A 17,009-nucleotide genomic window follows, 5' to 3' on the forward strand; every position below is an offset into this window, starting at 1 on the left:
TCAATAGTGCAGAGAAGAAGCCTCTAGAGAACAGAGAAGCCTAAACTTAAGGTAGGAATCTAGCTGACTGTGATCCTATGGCAAAGGCTGCAAGCTCAGCAGAGTACATTAGTACCACTATGGGAAGCTCAGGGCTCTGACTAGGCAACTAGCAGGGAAGCGGCTGGCAGAAAGGAGTGGAGAGGAGGACCAAGGGTAACTACTTTTAGCCTCCATAAATTCACTTTCACCTTCAGCCTCTACTGGAAGTTGGAGAAAATCTAGTCTCAGGGCTTATTAATACAATAGGTCAGCTCCATCAACCTAATCCAATAATTGTTTCTTTGATTTGTTCTTTGACCCACCAGTTTTAAAGAATTAGATTATTTAGTTCCCAATTAATTTTAAATTTGCCTTTCCATAAGCCCTTTTTGAGTGTGATTTTTATTGCATTATGGTCTGTTTTTATCTTTTACTTTCTTTGCCTAGTCAGAGAATGACAATGAGGAGACAATATATCAAAATCAATGGGATGCAGCTAAAGCAGTACTTGGGGAAAATTTAAATCCCTCAGTGCATATATCAACAAATCAGAGCGGGAGGAGGTCAATGAATTGGGCATGCAATTTTAAAAAATATAAATAGAACAAGTTAAAAATCCCCAGATAAAAACTAAATTGGTAATCCTAAAAATCAAAGAAGAAATTAATAAAATTGAAAGTAAAATAACTGTTGAACTAATAAATAATACTAGGAGCTGGTACTTTGAAAAAACAAATAAAATATATAAAATACTGGCTAACCTAATTTAAAAAAAGAAGACAATCAAATTAATAGTATCAAAGATGAAAAGGGTGACCTCACCTCTAATGAAGAGGAAATTAAGGCAATAATTATAACAATCTAGGTGAAATGGGTGAATATTTACAAAAATATAAACTGCCTAGATAAACAAAAGAGGAAATAGAATGCTTAAACAATACCATGTCAAAAAAAGAAATTGAACAAGACATCAAGGAACTCCCAAAGGAAAAATCCCCAGGGCCAGATAGATTCACAAGTGAATTCTATCAAACATTTAAAGAACAACTAATCCCAGTATTATACAAACTATTTGACAAAATAAGCAAAGAAGGAGTTTTACCAAATTTCTTTTATGATATAAATATGATATTGATTCCAAAGCTAGGCAGACTAAAAACAGAGAAAGAAAACTACAGACCAATCTCCTTAATGAACATAGATGCAAAAATCTGAAATAGAATGCTAGCAAAAAGACTACAGCAAGTTATCATGAGGATTATTCACTATGACCAGGTGGGATTTATACCAGGAATGCAAGGATGGTTTGATATTAGGAAAACCATATCAATAAACAAACCAACAGAAATCACCTGATTATCTCAATAGATACAGAAAAAGCCTTTGACAAAATACAATACCCATTCCTATTGAAAACACTAGAAAGTATAGGGATAGATGGGCTTTTCCTAAAAATAATAAACAGTACATATTAAAACCATCAGCAAGCATTATCCACAATGAGAATATGTTAGAAGCCTTTCTAATAAGATCAGGAGTAAAGCAAGGATGTCTATCACCTCTATTATTTAACATTGTACTAGAAATGCTAACTGTAGCAGTCCAGGAATATATTAATCTTGATAATATTTTAAAGGTGGTAAAAAATCTGACTCATGATATTTCTTATGATTGGTTTCTATAAAGGAGTTAAATTGAACCTTAACCTTAATTCCTAGCCCTTCCCTGAGGCTACACTCTGGAAGACTGACCAGATATCTCAGTACATTTGTTTTACCAACAACAATCAATTAACATATGTATCAAACAAGCTTATATGCCTTAGGCCATATGAACTCCTGATTTGGGCATTAACTCTACCTTAGGGTCCACAGTTGGTATCTTATGATGATTACCTCATAACCTTAATATTTCAGACCACCTTTGTCCCTTACCCCCCTTCCTTTTTGTAACCCCAATAATAATGAGTGTGGCCAAACAGGAGGAAGCTTACTCCACCAAGTTCTTGACAACATGCTGTCAGAGCTCTGTTCCATCTAGAGTCTACTCACTATTATAAGGCCTATTCTTTTGCTATTATTTTCTTGTGTCTGAGTCTTTATTATGTTCCTCTCTCTTCCATCATCAGAGAACCACATATGCTGGAGCCCATGTTATTGAACTCCTTCTCTCTGAGTCTTTCTTCCTTTATTGTGTTTTCTCTCTCTCTCTCTCTGTCCTCTTCACCCATTTTCCAGGGTTTCTACCTTTCCTTCTCAGGTGTCCACCCATGAATATATTAATTTGTGGCTTCAGGCAGTCACAATACTAATGGTAGCAATTAGAGAAGAAAAAGAAATTGAAGGAATTAAAGTAGGCAATGAGAAGACTAAACTATTACTCTTTGCAGATGATATGATGGTCTACTTAAAGAATTCTAGAAAATCAACTAAAAAGCTAGTGGAAATAATCAACAACTTTAGCAAAGCTGCAGTATACAAAATAAACCTACATAAATCATCAGCATTTCTATATATTTCCAACACATCTCAGCAGCAAGAGCTAGAAAGAGAAACTCCACTTAAAATCAACCTACACAATATAAAATATTAGGAATCTATTTGCCAAGACAAACACAGGGATTACATGAAAACAACTATAAAACACTTTACACACAACTAAAACTAGATCTAAATAATTGGAAAAACATTAATTGCTCATGGGTAGGACAAGCTAATATAATTAAAATGAAAATCTAACCCAAATTAATTTATTCAAATTACCAAGAAAAAATTTTATAGAATTAGAAAAAATTATAGGGGCAGTTGGGTAGCTCAGTGGATTGAGAGCTAGGTCTAGAGATGGGAGGTCCTAGGTTCAAATCTGGCCTCAGACACTTCCTAGCTGTGTGACCCTGGGCAAGTCACTTAACCCCCATTGCCTAGCCCTTACCACCCTTCTGCATTGATTCCAAGATGGAAGGTAAGGGTTTTTTAAAAAAATTATAACAAAGTTCATTTGGAAGAACAAAAGATCAAGAATATCAAATGAACTAATGAAAAAAAATATGAGAAGGATGGAGGCCTACCAGTACCAGATCTTAAACTGTACTATAAAGAAGTGATCCTCAAAATAATATGGCAATGGCTAAAAGACAGAAGGGTGGATCAATGGAATAGACTTGGGATAAATGACCTCAGCAAGGTAATATACAATAAACCTAAAGATCCTAGCTTTTCAGACATGAACCTATTATTTGACAAAAACTGCTAGGAAATTTGGAAAACAGTATGGGAGAGATTAGGTTTAGATCAACATCTCATAGCCTATACCAAGATAAATTCAGAATGGGTAAAGGACTTAAATATAAGGAGGGAAATTATAAGTAAATTACGTGAGCATAGAATAGTATACCTGTCATCTGTATGGGAAAGGAAAGAATTTAAGACCAAATAAGAGATACAGAATATTACAAAATGTAAAATGAATAATTTTGATTAAATTAAATTAAAAAGGTCTTGTACAAATAAAACCAATACAAACAAAATTAGAAGGGAAGAAACAAATTGGGGGAAAAAAATCTTCATAACAAAAACCTCTGACAAAGATCTAATTTCTCAAATTATAAGAAGCTAAGTCAATTGTACAAAAAATCAAGCCATTCCCCAATTGATAAATGGTCTAGGGATATGAATAGGCAGTTTTCAGATGAAGAAATCAAAACTATCAATAATCACATGAAAAAGTGTTCTAAATCCCTTCTGATTAAGAGAAATGTGAATCAAAACAACTCAAGAGGTATCCCTCACAACTAGCAGATTGATCAATATGACAGTAAAGGAAAATAATAAATGTTGGAGGGTTGTGGTAAAATTGGGACATATTGCTGGTGGAGCTATGAATTGACCCAACCATTCTGGAAAGCAATTTGGAATTATGCCCAAAGACTTTAAAAGAATGCCTGCCCTTTTATCCAGCCATACCACTACTGGGTTTATACCCCAAAGAGATAAGGAAAAATGCTTGAAAAAAATATTTATACCCATAGTCTTTTATACCCATAGTCTTTGTAGTGGCTAAAATTGGAAAATTGGGGGGGAGGGGGAGTCCCTCGAATGGGGAATGGTTGAACAAATTGTGGTATATGATGGTGATGTAATACTATTGTGCTGAAAGGAATAATGATCTGGAGGATTCCATGTGAACTGGAATAACCTCCAGGAATGGATGCAGAGCAAAAGGAGCAGAACCAGGAGAGCATTGTACACAGAGACTGATATACTGTGGCACAATCGAATGTAATGGACTTCTTTACTAACAGCAATGCAATGACCCAGGACAATTCTGAGGGACTTATGAGAAAGAACTCTATCCACATCCAGAGAAAGAACTGTGGGAGTAGAAACACAAAATACTAGGTGATGGAAATGGACTTTTTTCCCTTTTGGAGAAGTGTTCTAGAGGAAATTCTTTTTCAAGTATGAAGACCTGGTAAGCAATGTTCTAGTGGAGATTCTTTTTCAACCTACACAACCTTTGGGGTCCCTGACAACTAGAAAATGCCATGTTTCTATAATTATAATTCTATAATTTCACTACTTTGTGAACTTTATTTTAGTGTGAAGATGAGATTAACTCTCCCATGCCCATTTTTAGATTTAATCACTAGAAACATATATACCCCACTTACACTTGAGTGGGGGAGGTCTATGACCCACGTGTGCAATAGTGGGTGACGAATCAGAATCAACAGACTGCCCCCCTGGGCAGTCCTAAGCAAAGCTTTAGCTGTAATTAGTACACGTAAAATGGAAGGAAGTCACAGGAAGTGATGAAAAGGAAGGGTCTTTAAAAATGCTAACAACTTCCTATGAAGATGTTTTTCACCTTTAACTTGATCTTGAAGGAGCTCCAGCTTGAGACCTTGGACTGCTCTTGGACTTTTCCTTTAGAACTACCACGTGGGGTGAGTGAAAAAGGCTGACTCCTTTCCTGGATTTTCTGAAGGGACTAGGCTCAGGAGAGACCTACCCTATTAAGAGAGGCTTCATGCATCCCCAGGTCCTTGGCTCAAGGCTGAGGCCCCTCTGCCTAAGGACTAACTAGCCCTACCTGGGTTGAGCCAGGGATCAGAGCAAAATACTTAATGTGTAGGTTATATATCTTACCCTATCCTCTCTCTGATTTTCTTACTTTCACTCTTTCTATATTTTATAAATAAATTGCTAAAAAATCATTTTGGAATTGATTAAATTTCTGGTGACCATATTCTTAAATAATCTAATTCAACCTTTTATATTAACCCCTTACATTCTGGCCCTTACATTAGGTAGTATAATGAAGTATACTGTAGACATGTGGTTAAAACAGCTGAAAGGTTCACCTCTGAGCTTTGCTATTTATTGTCCTATGACCTCAGGCAGATCATCCAGTCTCTGTAAACTTCAGTCTCACAGGTGAGGAAATATGAGCTATTACTATCCATATACGATAGCTTATTATCCATTCAAACAAAGTAAACCAACTAAAGATTCTTAGTAAAAAATAAGTATCAGATATTCTAGAATAGAGATGTTTAATAATATAAATAAAAATACATTACAACATAGTTAACGTTGATTTGTGGTTTTCTAAGACAATATACCAACTCAGGAATCTGTTTCCATTTGAGTTTTATACCATTGACCTAGAACATCTAGATCCAGGTTTCCCATATTCACATTCTCATCTTTTTCCCTTATATGAATGGAATGTTTCATACAAAATGAATGAAAAATTTTAGTATTTGGGCAGGGTTTTTTATGTTTTGATATGCATTTTTAGCTCCCCCCCTGAAATTTTCACTTCTCAAGAATAAGTAACAGAGAAAGTTGTCTGAATTAGTACATAAACAAACATTCTGAACCACCACTACACATACATATATAATGTATAAGAATTATATTTTAAAAGTGAGTAAAACACCATACTATGAAGATGGCCAACGCTTACAGATAGACTTTTTTCTAGCCTGCTACTTGCCTTCTAGCCACAGGAAAATTATCTGAAATTGAAAAGACAATCCATAACCCTGCCTCCTCCCACCATCTGGGATGACTCCCAGTAATTACTGCAATAATATAAAGTAATATATACCTGGAGAAATGTTCTTTAATACATTTAATACATAATACATAATACATTAATACAAAATAATACAATTTTAAAGCTATTAAAATAGGTATGTAGTCTTCAGAGAAAATGTAATCAGCTGAAAATTTTTCTTATTCGCACAGTTTATATGTGCTAGAGACATAATTTTTCCTAGTTAGTTTTTTCTGTGTAATTGTTTTTTTTTAATAATCTGGCATTACAAGTAGAAATACACATCCCAAATATATGGAAAAGTGAGTTACTACATTAAATTTGCACAATCTCTTTCTATAGGAAGGGATTTAAATGAGAAACAAATATGTGGTGAGTGGTGGTCGAGTTAACTGGAAGGATGCATGGCTCTCAGAAGAATTAAGCACAGAATCTGAGGATCCGATTAGGACTTCCCAAACTGAACTATTACAATAAGAAAATGGGTGCTTTAAGAATAGAGTTGGGGCATACAACAGGGACAGCCTATAATGAACTAGTTTTAGCAGAGTCTCCTTTGGGACATGAGCACACAGGAGCACTCTGTCAACTACCTTGTCAAAAATTCCCTTCAGGATACCTGTACTATCTTCACTTGGGCTCTGAAAGCTTTCTTATCATATTAATGAATTCTCCACAAATAAAATTATTAATAATGATTAAATTTTTTATCCAAAATCCAAATAATGATTAATATTTACTAAGAGGAAGATGGGGAGTATATGAGATGAAAAATAGAGACTTCGCCTGAGACTTTGTCAGACTTTTTAGGTCAATATTCCTTTAGAAAGTAATATGTATAGTTATTTTTTCCTCTTTATTTCTGAGTATATTTCATATTTTACTTTATTAAGTAAGCTTTTTTGATTAAAGAATAAAAAAGAAAGATAAAAAAATTCCCTTTGTACCAACATTGCCAAAATAATGGATGTCTCCAGTCTTCCCTAAAGATTGAAGCTAACTCCAATGCCCTGGGTGCAAGATCAACTATGTATTCAAAAGAGAAAAGAGCATTTTTTTAATTCATTCTCTTCCTCTCTCTAAAAATTGTCTATCAAAGCACAAACCAATCTCTCCTTATTTCCCCACTTTTTCCTTTTAAAATGAAACCATGAATCTTTCAAAAACTCTAGTTTAGCTGAACAGTTGTGATCTTTACCAACATAACTGGAGAAAATTTAATGAAAAGCATCCCACCTGGAATTACTTCAAAAAGGAACTGTCCAGGGCTCTCTTCATTGTAGGGATGCTCTACAACTTTGTTCCCAGGCAGTAAAATGGTACCCTGAGGAAACAAATGACAACGATATGAATCATCATAAAAGGATATTCCAGCGTCTTCTCTGCTCCCACCATATAGTTCAGTCCTCACTATCATTTACTCATGGCCTCCAAATAAGTGAAAGTCAGTAATTAGAGAGATAGAAAAGGGGCTGGGACTGGAGCAATGAAGACCTGAGTACAAAATAGGCCTCGGATACTTAATCTGTGACGCAGGGCAAGACACTCTTGTTGCCTCAGTTTCTTCAACTGTATAATGGGGATCGTGACAGCACCTGTCTCCCTGGATTGTTGTGAGGATCAACGAAATAATGTTTGTGGAGTGCTCAGTCTGTACTAGGTGTTCTATAAATGCTCATTCCCTCCCCTCCTCTTCTACCTGCCCAAGTCCTCCACAGGGCAGTGCTGAAGGAAGTAAGCAAAGGGATGCAGTGAGCCTGCCTTTGGGGCTGCCCCTGCCACCTGCTTCACTGCCTGCACCCTGGGCCAGGCCCCTGAGGACAGAACAACTGCCCCACTTTGGCCCCAGCTCTGCTGCACTCTGCTGGCCTGGGGTAGCTGCCTGCCCCTCCTAGGGCCTGGCTCTGCCACTTTTGCCTGACCGAGGTTCCTTGCCTCTTTGACAGGGGTGCAGTGCTAGAGGCCTGTGCTGCCACATCTGGGTTCTTTTCCTGCCTGGAGCAGATGCTGAGATTAGGGCTGACACTCTGGCCTGCGGCACCTGCCACCCCAGCAAGAAAAGACTCCCTGAGCCACAGAAAAAGTGCCCAGAAGTTTTAGGATTTTTTTAAACCTTCCCTTCCCTCTTGGAGCCAATTGGCTCCAAGGCAGAAAAGTGGTAAGGGCTAGGCAATGGGGGTCAAGTGACTTGCCCAGGGTCACACAGCTGGGAAGTGTCTGAGGCCAGATTTGAACCTAGGACCTCCCGTCTCTAGGCCTGGCTCTCCATCCACTGAGCCACCCAGCTGCCCCCTGCTCAGAAGTTTTTAGATTATCTCAAAATAAATAATATGGAGGATTGGGGAAGTGGGCCCTGGCCTGGGCCCAGAAGAGACCACTGGTTGGTGAAGCTAAAAAACACCACAAAACCTCAAGTAGATGAAATTACACAAATGTAGAGGCAGCTGTGGATAGAGTGCTGGGAAGACCCATGCTCAGATCCAGCCTGGGATGCTTTGTAGCTATGTGATCCACCTACCTGCAGTGCTGCCTGTTAGATGTTATTAACCTTTTTCTGTTACAGACCCTCCGGAATTCTAGCAAAACTTCTTTTCAGATAAAGGTTTTTAAATGAACAAAGCAATAACAAAGAATGGAAAGGGCTCAATGATATGGAAATAAAGAAATAAGGATAGCTTTTTTTTTTTGCCCAAGTTCAACATAACTGCTTGACTATCCTACCTCTTTTCTAGTCACATCACTTTGATGATATTTTTGGTGATACTGAAGTGCAATTCTATGGTGATAATAAGCTGCAGCATACTTACGCCCACCACCCACCCCTCCATTGCCCTTTGGGTGACTAACAACTTTAATTCTTTGGAGACTTTGGAATTCCAAGATTTGCAGCTCTACATCATTCGAAGAATAAGATGGTAAATACATGAGCCTTTGTTTCAGGAAGACACTGGAGGTCTTTCAAAACACTGCAAAATCTCCCAGAGGCAACCCAGACCATTCTCCTCCTCCTGTCTGGTTTGGATCTAGCTCTCTATCAATCTCCATTATCTATCTAAGATATATGATCTATCTGTCTGTCAATAATTATTGATTCCAAGTCAGAAAGGCAGTAAGGGCTAGGCAAAATGGGGGTCAAGTTACTTGCCCGGGGTCACACAGCTAGGAAGTATCTGAGGCCAGATTTGAACTCAGAATCTCCCATCTCTGGGTCTGATTCTCAATCCACTGAGCCACCCAGTTGCCCCCTACATTCAGTTTCTAACAAACATTTATACTGCACTTGTTGTCATTGTAGTTGTCATAGTCCTTGTCTCTGTCTTGTCTGTCTCCTCTTCCTCCTCCTCTTCCTTTTCTCCTCCTTCTACTTCTTCCTCTTCCTTTTTCTCTTTCCTGCTTCCTCCTCCTTTATCATCATCATTTTCATCCTTGATAGCATTTATGTGGTATTTACTACATGCAAGGCATCGTGTTAAGCACTCATACATTTTATGTCATTTGGGCCTCACAACAATTCTTAAAGGTAGGTGCTAATATTATCCCAATTTTACAGGTGAATAAACTGAGGCAAAGAGAGGTTAAATGAGATTACATAGCTAGTGTCTGAAGGTAATCAATTATCTTACTGTGCTAAGTATAGGAGGTACAAAGAAAAAATGAAACTAGCCCCACATCCTCAAGTAGCTTACATTGTAATAGGGAGGCAGCAGATACATAAATAAATATGCACATTACTGTATTCTGTGTGGATTATATAGATATATGGATTATATAGATATAGATATATGGATTATATAGAAGTATATAATCTACCCAGAATAGATGTATGGTAACCTGGCCACTAATGAGACTAGGAAAGAACTTTTGCAGAAGGCATTTTATCTAAGTCTTGAAAAAAACCAGGAATTCTAAGAAGAAAAGAGAAGAAGAGGGAGCACTGCAGGGATGAGGGGACTGAGATTGAGAGCATTTTCCTGTTTTGCATGAGTAATGGCAAGTAAGCCAGTATGGTTGGCCTAACATGTGCATGAAGGCAGTAATGTATATGCAGTCCAGAAAGAGAGGGGCAGCTAGGTAGCACAGTGAGTAGAGAGAGAAGCAAGCCTGAAGTCAGGAGGAGCTGGTTTCAAATCTGACCAAATCTGGACCCTTTCTAATTGTACGTAAACTTGAGCACATCATTGAACCCTAATATCCTAGCCCTTGCCACTCTTCTGTTTTAAAATTGATACTTGAGCAGGAGGTAAAGATTCTAAAAATAATAATAATGAAGTAAAGCCAGAAATACAGGAGAGGATAAAGTTTAAATACCAATCGGACGAGTTAACATCTTGTCTTAGAGGTCATTGCTGGAGTTTATTGAGTCAGGTGGGAATGTGGTCAGGATTGTGCTTTAGGAAAATCACTTTGGCGATTATGTAGAAGATGACCTAGAATGGGGAGATACTTTAAGCCAAGCAACTAATTAGGTATTATAGCTGTCCAGGGAAGAGATGACAAAAGCTAACACTAAGTTGGTTGCCATGAGAGTGGAGGGAATGGGATGTATATGGGATGTGTTGTGAGACACACAAAAAAGATTTGGCAATGAATTGGATATGCAGGGAAAGTGGAGAGTCAAGGATGACATTGAAGTTCTGAAGCTAAAGATCTGGAAGTACCGTTGCCTTGCCAGACAGGTTTCCAAAAAGAAGATTTTGGGGAAAAGAATGATTTCTGATTTGGTCATGTTGAGTTTAAGATTCCTGTAAGATATAAAAGCTGGTGATGTGGGATTAGAGCTTAGAAAAGAGAATAGATCTAGAATAATTTTTGTAGAGATAATCATTGAACCCTGGGGAAATGATAAGGCCACCAAGTAGGAAACACAAAACAAAAAGTAAAAGGGCCCAAGACAAAGTTCTAGGGAATATCTTTTTTAAAAAGTGTTTTTCCTTTTTTCCTTACCAATGGTCGTGTTTCATCTTTATCCTTGAAATAGTAGAGCTGGTCTCCCTTGAGTACAAACCAGCGTGTGTGCCAAGTCTTAGCAAATCCTCCTTGTTTTTGCAGCCACCCACACTTGGGGGTAGTATAACACCTCTGACCTTGTTGGGCACTCTCTGGGGAGCCATACCTCTCCATGATCCTTGGATGGATGAGATGCCCTATTTGACAAACAAAAAGGGAAAATTATGAGATACTTTTCTGCTCTTTTCTCCTCCTAAAAAATGACCTGTGAAATTCTAGAATATTCAGGGGAAAAATTAATTGAAAAGTATGACATCTAAACTCTTTTTTTGGTCATAGTTTTTAGGAAGTCCAGTGATTCTTAACTTATCTTTCTTTGATCTATTTCCAAGGTAATTATTTTCATCTGAGTTACATCTGTTTTCCTTCAATTTTTTAAATATTTTGTAACTTAGTTTTAGTATTTCTTATTGTTTCATGAAGTCATTAATTTCTGTTTGGTCCATTTTAATTTTCATATTGCTTAGGGAAGGTTTTTGTACCTGTTTCCCCCCTAATCTGCTAAGTCTCTTTCCAAGAATCTTCCCTATAGCTCTCATTTATCTTCCAGTTCTTTACTCTAGACTCCCATTTAATTAATTATATCATCTCTCACTTAAGCACTTATTTCATCTTTTCTGGGAATTCTAATTGATCTTGAGGCCAAAATATGTTTTAATGAGATTTTGCTTATTGGTGCTTGGAGTAATTCTCTTTTGAGTTTGTATTTTTGGCATCCCTGACATTATAAAAGCATTTTTGTCTTCCCAGATTGGGATTTTGTTTTAGGAACAGGCTTGTGTAGTTCTTTTGGGACTGTCATAGCCTTGTATGGTTTCAGCCTATTCTATTTGCAGTTCTGATGCTACTCTGTTTTGGTTTTTTGTTTGTTTGTTTGTTTTTGTTTTTTTTTCTTGGTGGTGTTGGAGGGGAAGGATAAGGTGAGATGGGGAAGTAGTTGTCAGTGAATGAGTTTGGGGTTCCTTCTCTGGAAAGAAGAAAGGAATCAAGCATCCCTAAGCACCTCCTATAGGGACACACATATAAGCAAAACCAAAGATGGTCTAAGTTCTGAAGGAATTTACATTTTAGTGGGGGAAGATGACATAACAAAGAAATGAAAGCAGGATGGAGATGAAGGTACCTGGTTCAGGAATAGGGTTTTGAAGTCCAGAAAGCTAGGGAACAGGACTGGGAGGAAAATAAAGGCTGGGTGGCCTAGGTTACTCCACAAAATGGAAACTGAAGGAGGAATTCACCAATGGCCCTGGTGGAGAGATATTCCTGCATGAGAAGACCATCTCTGGGATTGGAGAGAGTGAATCCAAATTTCCCATCACCAATCTGGAGTTAGAACAACAGTATTGTGGTTCTGTTCTCCTCTTAGGTTCTGGCTCTGAGATCCCAGCCCACCCTTCTTCCACAGTTTCTTACCTGGTCGCTTGACTATGGGTCATATTTGTGCTCCTGCCTTGGAAAGATGAACCACTATGGTTTCTCTTTAGGTTTCTGGTCACTGTGCATCCTAGCACTTTTGTCTGAGATCTTTGTTGGAATAGTAGTCTAGGGAGCTAGGCTGCATTGCTTCCTCCTATTTAGTTCTCTTGCCTGTTCTCCCCCTTTCTTGAATCTAAAACCAGGACTCTTCCCACCTCATACATTTAGAATCAAAGGACTAAGAAGTCTCAGAAGTGGGACTTTTAATCTAGGTTTTCCTGCCTCCTACTTTTGTGTTCTATTCACTATGTTACACTGTCGCTCTCAAAGGATGATAACAAGGAAATGTGAGTGGAATCGTGGAGCTAATGGTTGAACCAAAGGGAGAGCCAGAATAGAGAGAAGGGCAAAGGGCATTAAAGTTAAAAATATAACCAACAACTGTTGGAATCTGATTGCAGATCAAAGCATGCCATTTTTTACTTTATTCCCTTCATGAGTTTTTTTAAATTATATGTATCTTCTGTCATGGCATGAAGAATATGGAAATGTGTATTGCATGAAATTACTGGTATAACCTGTAACAGACCATTTACTGCCTGGCAGAGGTGGGGAGAGAGAGGGAGGGAGAGAATCTGAATTGCATAATATCAGAAAACAGTTGTAAAAAATTGTTTCTACATGTAATTAAAAAAGAAAGTTTAAAAAAGATAAGGCAGAACACAAAAGGCAAAAATATTATATCCAAAAGAAATGAGTACAGTGATCCCAAGTCCTCTGGCTCTTTTTATGTTATTTCACTTATTGAATGAAAAATGCTTCCTCTCATGCTCTATATTTCTTCCTATTCTCCTCAGCAGATTTATGATCTGTGATTTGTAAAGCTATTTTTGTTATGTAGAAATTCCTGCTAACAAACCTAATCTTAACCAATAATAAAAGACCACTGTATATTTGCACTTATTTTCATTTCATGCATTTTAAGAAGGTCATGGTGGCTAAGACATTGTACATTTGTATACATTTGCTTCATACATTTGTAAAGGCAATTTACAAATAAGAGTAATAAGAGTAAATACACAATTAATGTGAATTACCAACCGACTTGGAGAACCAAGAATTCCCACCTGTGGGTCTTGAGCAGCTTAGGGTCACTCACGCAGCAACACGTATTAACTTACCCAATAAAGACCCTGTTAGCCTTATTATTCTATCCTTACTATAAATGCATGATACACAGAATTGATTCTATAAAAATTATATCGTGCTTAAGCAAACATTAAGTTACCAACTGGAAATGTGTAAACTAGGAATATTCATAATTCATTTAAGCAATGACTATGACTTCCTAAAAAGCTCTAGTAAAGTTTAGTTCAGTTGTAAGTTAGCAATAGTCATAGGAAGACATCTATAAGTTTATTGACACAGACTTTCTTATATCATTGCCCAATGACACTTCTCTCCTACCCATCCCCCACCAAGTCAAATCCTCCCTTGTGACCTAGAAGTACACTAATGTCAGGCAACACATTAGCTATATCTATATGTGATTCACTTTAAAGCTGTAGTCCAACACCTTCCTTAGGAAAAAAGAGAGCCACGTTGCACTGTTGTATGTACCTCTGAAGAATGGTCTGCATCATTTCATAATAAAAGGGAGGCTTCCTAAGGTTCCCAGAATTCTTATTTCTCGTTTCTTATGATACAATAAAGAACCATTGCATTTACATACCCTAATTTGTTCAGGTATAACACAATTACTAGACTTCCACTTTGATTGTTTTTTTTTATCATAAAAACATTTAGTTCCCCCCCCCCCTTATCCTCTTAGGGATAATATGCTCAAAAGTGGTATCATCTGACTCCCTCCAAGTCTCCAGTGGCTGGCTACTTATCACTTTCAGGATCAAATAAAAACATCTTTTGTTTGGCATTTAAAACTTTTGTATTCTGAGTCCATCATTCCCCACCTTCCCAAATCTTCTTAGAGCTATCAGCCCATCATGGACTCTTCAATCCAGTGACACTAGTTTCCTTACTGTTTCAAGAAAATGAAACTATATCTCCCAATTGAAACCGGATATTTTGAACTGAAAGTCCTATAGCCATCTTAAACTCAATATATGCAAAATTGAGTTAATTTTCTTTTCCTCAAAACTTGCCCTCTTCCTAACTTTCATGTTACTGTTAAGGGCATCATCATCATCTTTCTAGTCATGCAGGATTGCAACTCAAGTGTCATACTCTACTCCTAATTTCCCATATCCAATTTATACATGAATCTTGTCATTTTTATTTTCACAATATTTCTTATACACATCCTCTTCTCTCTACCCACATACCACTTTATAGCAGTCTTCATCACCTCATATCTAGACTACCACAGTAGTCTTCTGGTTGGTCTTCCCATTGCATCTTTCCCAACTCTAATCCATATTCCACATAACTATCCAAGTGATCTGCTAAAGCTCCGATTTGACCATGTCTTCCCCACAACTCTAGTAGCTCCCTGTTACCTCCAGGATCTAATATTCTAATTTTCTTTAGTTAATTCTAATATAATTCTTATTTTGAAAATACACATTCCCCTCCCCCCCATGTGATTGATACATTAGGGAACAAATTAAAATTTAATAGAAATTTTGCATTTTATGTGTGATTTCATCCCTGAGAAACAGTAAGATATGGAATATTAAAAGACATATGAAGTGATCAAAAGATGAAAGTAGAAAGAACCAGGAAAGCAAAATATGCAAAATGACTATAAAAATATAAACTGTCAGAATAGGCCCAAGTCTCTGAAAGGTCTTAACCTAAATTCAAAACCCTATTGACATGGAAAAGCTACCTAAAAATTTCCCTCTATGTGCACAAGTGGTCCTATTCCATTCCATCTTCTCTAGCAGATTGCCCCCTTTACTATCCCTATTCTCTTACTTATTTTTAGTCTCTCTGTGTCCTGGTTGCTTCTCTACTAAAATAAAATATTGTATTTTAAGCCTAAAAATATTCCTGTGTCTCCCTATCCTCAAAAAATCCTCACATAATCCATCTTCACTATCACCCCATATCCTTTCTGCCTTTTGTGGCTAAACTCCTTGAGATTTCCTCTTCCTTTCTTTTTAACTCTACAGTCTATCTCCTGAGCTGAAATTGCTCACCCCAAAGTCACCAGTGATCTCTTAATTGACAAATCAAACGACTTTTTCTCAATTTATATCCTTCTTCATCTCCCTGCAACCTTTGACGTGACTTGCTCTCTTTCAGCCCTTCATATCCCACCTGTTGCTAAGGCTTATCAATTTTGCCTTTGTAACATTTCTCACATATACCCCCTTTCATCCTCTGATGCTACCACCACTCTGATTCAAGCCTTTTTCACCTCACACCTGAACTATCACCATAGCCTGTCTTCAAGATGGTTTCTTTGACACAAATCTCTTCTCACTAAAGTCCACCTTTTACTCAGCTATCAAAGTGAATTTCCTAAAGCACGGGTCTGACCACATCACCTCCTCTCCTCAATGAACCTCAGGAATTCTGCATCACTTTCAATCCAAGATTAAACATAAGGTTCTCTCCTTGGCTTTCTCCCTCCCACTTTTCTGGTCTTACATTTTATCCTTCCCCCACCTTCACTCACACTGACACACATACTCTTCAATCCAGTAACAATAATCTCCTTCTAGTTTCATGAAAAGTACATCTCCCATTTCCTGATAACTTCACTTGCTGTCCTCTATGCATGGAAAGTTGTCCCTCCTCAACTCCACCTCTTGTCTCTCTTCCCTGGCTTCTTCCAAATTGTAGCTAAAAATCTTACTTTCTGCAGGAAGCCTTCCCTAATCCCTCTTAATTCTAGTGTCATTTTCTGTTGATTATCTATTTATTCTTTATATAGCTTCTTTGAACATAGTTGCTTGCACAATTTCTCCTCCATTAGATTATGAACTCTTCAAAGACAAGGATTGTCTTTTTTAAAATTTAATTTAATTTTCTACCCTGTTATGTATATAGTTTCCAACATTTTGAAAAGAATTTTGAGTCTTGAATTCTCTTCCAGCTCACCCCTCACAGAGATGGGAAATAATTGCCTATAGATTTTACATATGCAATAATGGAAAATATAAGGACTGTCTTTTGACATTCTTTGTACCTTAGCAGAATATCTGGCACATAAGTAGACACTAATTAATGATTTGCTGACTGAAATGATGATGAGTTTAGTTCCAAAGAACAGCTATCAGATGTCATCTCCACTGGTTTCTTTCTTGGGGTGGGAGACTACATCAAGCTTTTTTGATATTTTAGTTAATTTTGCTTTTTCTCCCTATTTTTTCTTTTTTTATTATAAAATATAATTTTCTGGAAGGGAGATGATGATGAATAGTAGGAAATGTATGGTAAGTGGCCATTTGTAGTCATTAACAATTCAAAAATCGTTTATTAAATGTTTACTAACATGCTAGGCACTATGTTGATTGCTAAGGATTTTAAAAAGG

At 37.2% G+C, this 17,009-nt stretch overlaps 1 protein-coding gene across 6 annotated transcripts in view; it reads right to left on the reverse strand.

Moving 5' to 3' along the window:
* Positions 1-17,009, reverse strand: part of HELQ (helicase, POLQ like) — a 147,334-nt gene that overhangs the window by 56,920 nt on the left and 73,405 nt on the right. For 4 of the 6 annotated variants that reach the window (XR_008913009.1, XR_008913010.1, XR_008913008.1 and 1 more), the window contains 2 exons: positions 11,029-11,228; positions 7,321-7,408 (listed from right to left, as the gene is read on the reverse strand). Coding sequence is in view for 1 of the 6 variants with exons in the window: in XM_056803203.1 (XP_056659181.1) it covers positions 7,375-7,408; positions 11,029-11,228 (234 nt within the window). In the remaining 5 variants the exon portion in view is untranslated. Of the gene's footprint in view, positions 1-7,319; positions 7,409-11,028; positions 11,229-17,009 lie in introns of those variants that run through there. The other 2 variants (XM_056803203.1, XR_008913012.1) reach the window with 2 other exon arrangements.

The sequence above is a fragment of the Monodelphis domestica genome, chromosome 6, assembly GCF_027887165.1.
Source record: "Monodelphis domestica isolate mMonDom1 chromosome 6, mMonDom1.pri, whole genome shotgun sequence".
In the NCBI taxonomy this organism is placed as follows: domain Eukaryota; kingdom Metazoa; phylum Chordata; class Mammalia; order Didelphimorphia; family Didelphidae; genus Monodelphis; species Monodelphis domestica.